The 7,500-nt window shown below is 32.3% G+C and overlaps 1 protein-coding gene across 2 annotated transcripts in view; it reads right to left on the bottom strand.

Moving 5' to 3' along the window:
* Nucleotides 1-2,593: 2,593 nt before the first annotated feature.
* Nucleotides 2,594-7,500, bottom strand: part of LOC137657703 (actin-binding Rho-activating protein-like) — a 43,952-nt gene continuing 39,045 nt past the window's right edge. The window contains exons 4-5 of one of the 2 annotated variants that reach the window (XM_068392120.1): nt 7,234-7,326; nt 2,594-4,224 (exon numbers count right to left, since the gene is read on the bottom strand). In XM_068392120.1, the coding sequence (XP_068248221.1) occupies nt 4,093-4,224; nt 7,234-7,326 (225 nt within the window). In that variant the 3' untranslated portion in view covers nt 2,594-4,092. The remainder of the gene's footprint in view (nt 4,225-7,233; nt 7,327-7,500) is intronic. The other variant, XM_068392119.1, reaches the window with a different exon arrangement.

The raw sequence follows: 7,500 nt of genomic DNA, 5'->3' as shown, positions 1-7,500 counted from the left end.
ATCGATTTCTAAGGGTCTGCAGTGATATTGTAGGGGATTTCGGTAATTTCCAAGGGGATTCCAGTATTTAACTGACGATTCCAGTAAATCCGGGGGATTCATTTGAATATCAATAAAGTTATTAGGCATTAAGGAAATTCTTACCTTTAAAGTAATAGGAAACATGAAATGCAGAAAATAATCCAATATGTCGCCATTCTTTGTTGTCAAGGAGGAGTAAATGGTGAAGTGACGGGAAAGAGACATTACTCCTTCCTCTTCTTCTGTTTTCAGTAGGATATCTGGCGCAATAAAATAATAATGTTAATAATAATAATAATAATGGTAATGATAAATATAATGAAAATGGTGATAATAATAATAATAATAATAATAATAATAATGAATTTAATAATAATAATAATAATAACAATAACAACAATTTTAATAATAATAATAATAATAATAATAATAATAATAATAATAGTAATAATAACAACAACAACAACAACAACAACAACAACAATAATAATAATGATAATAATAATAATAATAATAATGATAACAAAGTTATGCTCTGGTTTGATTCCATTAGAATCTGACAATTGTTTAATGTTACTTTTTCGACACGGTCATTCAAAAGAACAAAAGTGCCCTTAAACATTCAATTTACCTAAATGTCGAAACTAGTCGCCGAAATTTTTTTCTCGTTCGCTTTCGAAACAAACTCAAATAGAACAATTTTCCAATCAGAAGTTTTATATATCGTTTGCAATTGCATTTGTGATTGCTAGATCCAAAAGTATTCATGTCAAGTTATTGGCAAAGAGTTGAACTGCTTCGATGTCAGTTATATCAGTAAAATAGATCTTCTTCTTCTTCTTTGTCTGCATATTTTCCCACATTATGTGAGGTCGATGTTTCTAGCCAGAGTTCTCCATCTACCTCTGTCCCACACTTCATCATATTTATACCCTAACATTAATTCTAATCTCACAATTTCTACTGGTCATATTAGTTTTGGCTAATTTTTCATGGCCGGATGCCTTTCCTGCCGCCAACCCTCCCCATTTACCTGGGCTTGGGACCGACACCAAGTTGATGATCGCTTGCTCCGCTCAGTGGCTGGGTTGGAATTCATTATATATTATGTACATTTATATATATATATATATATATATATATATATATATATATATATACATATGATAAATTTTTGCACATTTAAACGTGTCTATTTTTCATATTTCAAATAAGTCATATATTTTATTACATTAACGTCTGGATTCGCTTAACGACCTCGGGATCAGAGTCTCGAGGCGAAATCTCTCAAAGACAATAGCATCTGACCGGATGAGTTTCAAACCCTGGTCCAGGATGCTTGTATGACAGTGAACATGACCATACCATTGGCTAAATAGCATGGTCACTGTTATACAAGCATCCTGGACCAGGGTTCGTAACCTGGACGGTCAAATGTTATTATTTTGAAAGATTTCGCCTCGGGACTCTGATCCTGAGGTTGTTAAGAGAATCCAGATATTAACGTAATATATATATATATATATATATATATATATATATATATATATATATATATATATATATATATATATACATATATATAGGTGGAGAAAGCTGGTCAGAAACATCGACCCCACATAAAAGTGGGAAAACATGCAGACAATCCTCCTAGCACTGAACAATTACAGTGCAGTAGTTAACCCTTTGAGCAAAGAAGAATTGTTTGATAATCTTAGTGTTGCCAGGTGTATGAGGACAGAGGAGAATTTGTAAAGAATAGGCCAGACTATTAGGTGTATTTGTAGGCAAAGGGAAAGTGAACCATAACCAGAGAGAAAGATAGATAGATAGATAGATAGATAAATAGAAACTTTCTCTTTATTATATAGAGGATATCTCTCCTATAAAAAGAGCAAACATGTCAAAATGTGTGTGTGTGTGTGTATATATATATATATATATATATATATATATATATATATATATATATATATATATATATATATATATGTATATATATACATACTTGACATACTTGCTCTTTTATATAGGATATATATATATATATATATATATATATATATATATATATATATATATATATAATATATCTTTATCTATCTTTCCCTTCACGTCCTATAGGTTGCCAGACGTCCCTCGGGTAGGGTGGAAGAGTGGGAAGGGTTAAATATGTCTGCATATCTATCTAAATATTTAGCCATCATTTTGACGGGTCACATACACTAGTATGTAATTTTATATATATAAATGATATATATATATATATATATATATATATATATATATATATACATACACACACACACACACACACACATATATATATATATATATATATATATATATATATATATATATATATATATATATATATACATACACACACACTAAAGGTACTTTAGCTGATGCTTGTCTCGTATGTAGTTTATTCTTTCATTTGATCCATGCAGAAAAGTATATTTTCATATATAAAACTTTAAACTCTATGTGCAAGTATTTTCACAAACAGAAAGTCATACATCCTTTTTCTTTCTCTTTAAGGGCAAAAATAAAAAATACAGTAGAGAAACTGTTTATTCTATTTTAAAATACTCTACACGTTCTTTATTTATTTGATTAAAATCTAAATTTAACTTGTGCAAAATGTTATTCATTAGATTTAATTAAAATATAGATTCAACTTGTGCAAATTCACTATACATGTATAAACTAGAGCTCATTCTTAAATACAATTATTAGTTAACCAAACCAGTATTAGTAGCGTTAGAATGATCTACTAGGCTGTTAACTTTCAATAACTACATCTGGATGTGTGGCGGGAGCATGATTAACTAGGCCTAGATGACTTTTGACTTTTTAACATTAGTTTTTTTTAGTTCGTATAAAATAAACTGCATTAATTTGTATTGTTATAATAAAACTAAAAAAGAAACAATACATAAACCTTACTGTAACAACATTACAAAAGAGTTCAACAAAGACTCATTCAGAAAGCCAAGACAGATGGCAGCACTAAATATAATTTGTCTCTCTTATCTGTGAACCCCAAATGTTTCATAAATTCAATTCCTGAAGGGAAAACTAAAGAAAAACCTTGAAAAGTAAAAATCATCGACACCTGGTCGTGTTTATGCTTCCGCGTTCACACCCTTTGCGCTAAAATTATTTACAAACTCTAAAATAATGATTTACTTTTTACATCATACGACAGGAATACTTAAAGACCTTAATCTGTATAAAAATAATGTATCACATAAGAGGTACAGATATTGGGAATTTCCCGTTTGAATTTATTGGTTTAATGAAAGATATGTATCAAGCTAATAAAGTCACGTGATTTTACCACCCATAAACTTACAAAAATATTAAAAAAAAAAGACTATAAATGTTAATTTGTCCAGAGTAATCAGTCTTGTTAATAGGCTATGATGTACATCGATATCTTTTCAAAGGTCAAATAGTAGATGAACAATATTCAAAAGAAAATTCTTCACAGCACATTATTTTTCTCTCATTTAGGTGTCATTGAAATTCAGTGACATAAAATGACCTCACAATGGTAAACTAATTGATAGATGTAGGAAATTTTACAATTTGACGGAATAGATGAAAAATTAAAATCTAGATACATATTGGTAGTATGTACAGGTATATACAATGTAAGACACTTTAGTCAAAATATCATCGTAGTTCTATTGACACGTTTTATTTTCCTTACATATGATATAACTGGAAGAAAATAAAAAATAAACATTCGTAAAACAATTTAAGTTAGTCTACGTTAGCTTCTATGTTAAGAACTTATAGAAAACGGGAAACCCTAGTGTTGTGCAAAGCCTTTGCATGGGCTAAGTCTAAGAATACACCGAAGACTGTTCTAAATGACGGTGCAGTGAAAGACACATTAGCAAGCCATATAACCGTATACTTTTGGCAAATACATCCAAAAAAACACCCCAAAATAAATACGTGATCGGACAACAATGAAATGTCAAAACTAGTATTTGACTATGCGGCATAAAATGTAGCAAAATAGTATACTGCTAGTCCCATTCTCCCTCTTCTTCATCACTGAGCCGGGGATTCAGCGTCGCATGCCTTGTGGCAGATGCCAACTTCGAATTCCTTATCAGCGTGTAGCTCGTCTCGAATGGCCTGGATAGGTTTCAGGAGAGTGATTGGGACGTCGTCATCGCGTCTCTGGAAGAAACGAAATAATGTATTCATAGAATACTCAATTTGTGGTGATTTTTTTGTGATAAAAACTTAATGTGGGTTAATATGGTTTGTGTGATGGTAGTCTACGGGTAATAAACTCACATTTGAATTTACTTTCGTCCCGCTATACGTAACTGCTTTGAATTAGAGCTTGCCGTCTAGAATCTCTTTTAGAGCTGTTGTTTTAGACGGTTATGCATACACTAATAGTAATTTAGAAGTAACAATAATGATAATCATAATTATAATGGCTACAATATGTCAAATACATCAATATCTGTTTGTACCAACATTTCAACCTAAGAAAAAGTTAAAGATACTTCTGCAAAATCGTTATTTTTAAATTATTGTCCAAAGTGATTTTTTTTTCAGACCAAGGTATATTAAGAAAAAGAAATAAATCGATATATTCCATATTTTTGCCGAACTGGGGAGTAAAAACCGCACCCATTTACACGGAGTAGGTCAGTGGTGAGTCAGCGGTGAGATGAATGGCGCCTAGAAATCTGTTTTGTGTATTGTAATTTTCTAACGTAAACCGCCAGGAACAATGTAACTAAATGCGTTTCAATATAAAATATAGCCTGAAACATCTGTCACTTTTAGTATGACAGTTCAAGACGAGTTATTTCACAGAACATTAAAAAAACCTTGAGGAATTTTTATTTTTTGAGATGAAAAATTTACCATCGTAATTATAAAGAAAGCAAAGAATATAAAATCGTTCTGCATCTTTACTATATATAAGATTCATCCTTTCACTGAGCATGACAGGTTAGTGACCAGAGGAAAGTGCATTTAAATATGTGATTCGTCGGACGCAGCGAATCACTTCAACCGTGAGTCATCATTTGCCTTACAGCTGAAGAAATAAGTAATCATATGTTTAGAATTATTGTGGCTTTTTATCACATTTTGTAAATATATATGTAAATTTTGTGTATATACATGAATCTGCAAAACTATTTTAGATAAGATCTTATTGGCGCAAAGAAATTGTATGTCTTAAGACTCAAGGTCTGGCACCACCTAGGTATTTGACCTGCCATTCCAGACGCTCCACTCTCTTCTACCTTAAGGGCTGTGACGGCCTATTGGGTACGTCCCTGCCTATCGATCTGCTGGACTGGGGTTCGAGTCTTATTCAAGCTCGAAAGTTTCCTGTAATGTCTGCAACCTCACCATTCTTGTGAACTGAGGATTAGGAGTTGGGGAGCCTTTAGATCTACCTGATGAGTTATCAGCAGCCATTACCTGGCCCTCCTTGGTCTTACCTTGGGTGGAGAGGGTTCATAGGACGCTGATCATATGTATATATAGGCAGTCTTTTAGGGCAATGTCCCGCTAGCTAGGACTTTGGCAATGCCCCTTGCCTTTGACATTCATGAGCGGCGTTTAAATCTTTAATTGTATATGAGCTAACACCCCCTTTAGCAAACTTAACCACAATCTCCTATTATATCAACTAAATCAATCTATATTAAATTTTATTATTTTGATCGTCATGGTTTCCTTGCAATGTAAATCACAAAAACAAAAGGAAAGAGATGAGTTTTTTTTTTTTCCAGAAAGCACATTCCTGTCTCTCCCAAAATCCAAACACTTGTTGCAGTCATGGTGATCTTAGTAAAATATTTACATAAATTTGTATTAGGATATTTTTATTACTATTAAGAAGCAGACGAAAATACAAACATATGAAAGTGTTAACTTGTAAAGTGTATAATATAATATGAAAAAAAAACTCGCTAAAAATGTCATTTCATGTAAATCTGAAATATACTTGCAAAGACCTCGTATAACTAAACAAGACCACAAAGAGAGAGAGAGAGAGAGAGAGAGAGAGAGAGAGAGAGAGAGAGAGAGAGAGAGAGAGAGAGAGAGAGAGAGAGAGAGAGAGAGAGAGATGGTAAAACCAAACAAAGGGGTTTTTGTATCACCCTCACTGTAGTATTATCTATTGTTCAAATCCCTTTCAATAACCCCACAATCTCATAAGGGCATTCAATAAGCTTTTTGACCTTGTCAGTAGAAAGATACACAAGACACAAGTGTCCTCGTTCAATATCGTCCTATAAACAGTTTTGGTTTCTGAAATGCTCGTTTTAATTGTTATAAATGCTGTCTGAGCAAAGATCTTGCAGTAATCTTAGTGATTTATTAACGTTTTAGACGTTATAAATGCTGTCTGAGCATAGATCTTGCAGTAATTTTAGTGATTTATTAACGTTTTAGACGTTATAAATGCTGTCTGAGCAAAGATCTTGCAGTAATTTTAGTGATTTATTAACGTTTTAGACGTTATAAATGCTGTCTGAGCAAAGATCTTGCAGTAATTTTAGTGATTTATTAACGTTTTAGACGTTATAAATGCTGTCTGAGCAAAGATCTTGCAGTAATTTTGGTCATCTATAAACGTTTTAAACGTTATGGATGCAGTCTTAGCCAAGATCGGGCTGTAATTTTAGTCGTCTCCAAAAACTGTATTTCAATTGAAAACTGAAAATACAGATACAAATATATTTCGAATGATGTGGGAAGAAAATAAGGCTACTGAGGCCTGTAGAATTTACTTATTGGAAAATGGGAAATAAATTAGAAATAAAGGAGAAAAAAAGTGCTAACTTTGGTACACACTTAGCAGGTCTTATTCCTTCAGAATAGTAATAGTTATGTTGTCTGAAAAACTACTAATTCGATAATAAAAGCTCATCTCCACGGCATCAAGGGTAACATAAAACAAAAGAAAAGAAAAAAAAATAACCATAGTTAGAGAGATAAGAGATGGGCAGACCCAAGTGCTGTATTATGACTCCCTAAGATATGCATTAAGAAATAGACTTTTATTGAATTTTTCCCATACATTATAAAGCTTACACAATCTATACAATAAATCATGTAAAATGCACACATCTTTCAATTAGAAAAATTTGGATAAATTGAATAAATAAAAAATGAAAAAAAAAATAAATAAACGTATAAACAGAATACCTGAAAGAGTGTTTCTCCCTCGAAGTCAAGGAGGCCGTGCTTGCGGGCGCGCAGCAGCATTCCTACTACTTTATTGGAGATCCGGGTGTAAATCTGAAAGGAATAAGGACGTTATATCTCCTGTGTTGAAAAAAAAAGTCGCCCAACAAGTTTCTCTCTCTCTCTCTCTCTCTCTCTCTCTCTCTCTCTCTCTCTCTCTCTCTCTCTCTCTCTCTCTCTCTCTCTCTCTCTCTCTCTTTTACAAATCAGCATACTTGCTCGCACGTA

Source organism: Palaemon carinicauda, chromosome 18 (genome assembly GCF_036898095.1).
Source record: "Palaemon carinicauda isolate YSFRI2023 chromosome 18, ASM3689809v2, whole genome shotgun sequence".
In the NCBI taxonomy this organism is placed as follows: domain Eukaryota; kingdom Metazoa; phylum Arthropoda; class Malacostraca; order Decapoda; family Palaemonidae; genus Palaemon; species Palaemon carinicauda.
Note: the sequence above shows the minus strand (reverse complement) of the source record. Positions and strands in the feature narration are given on the sequence as shown.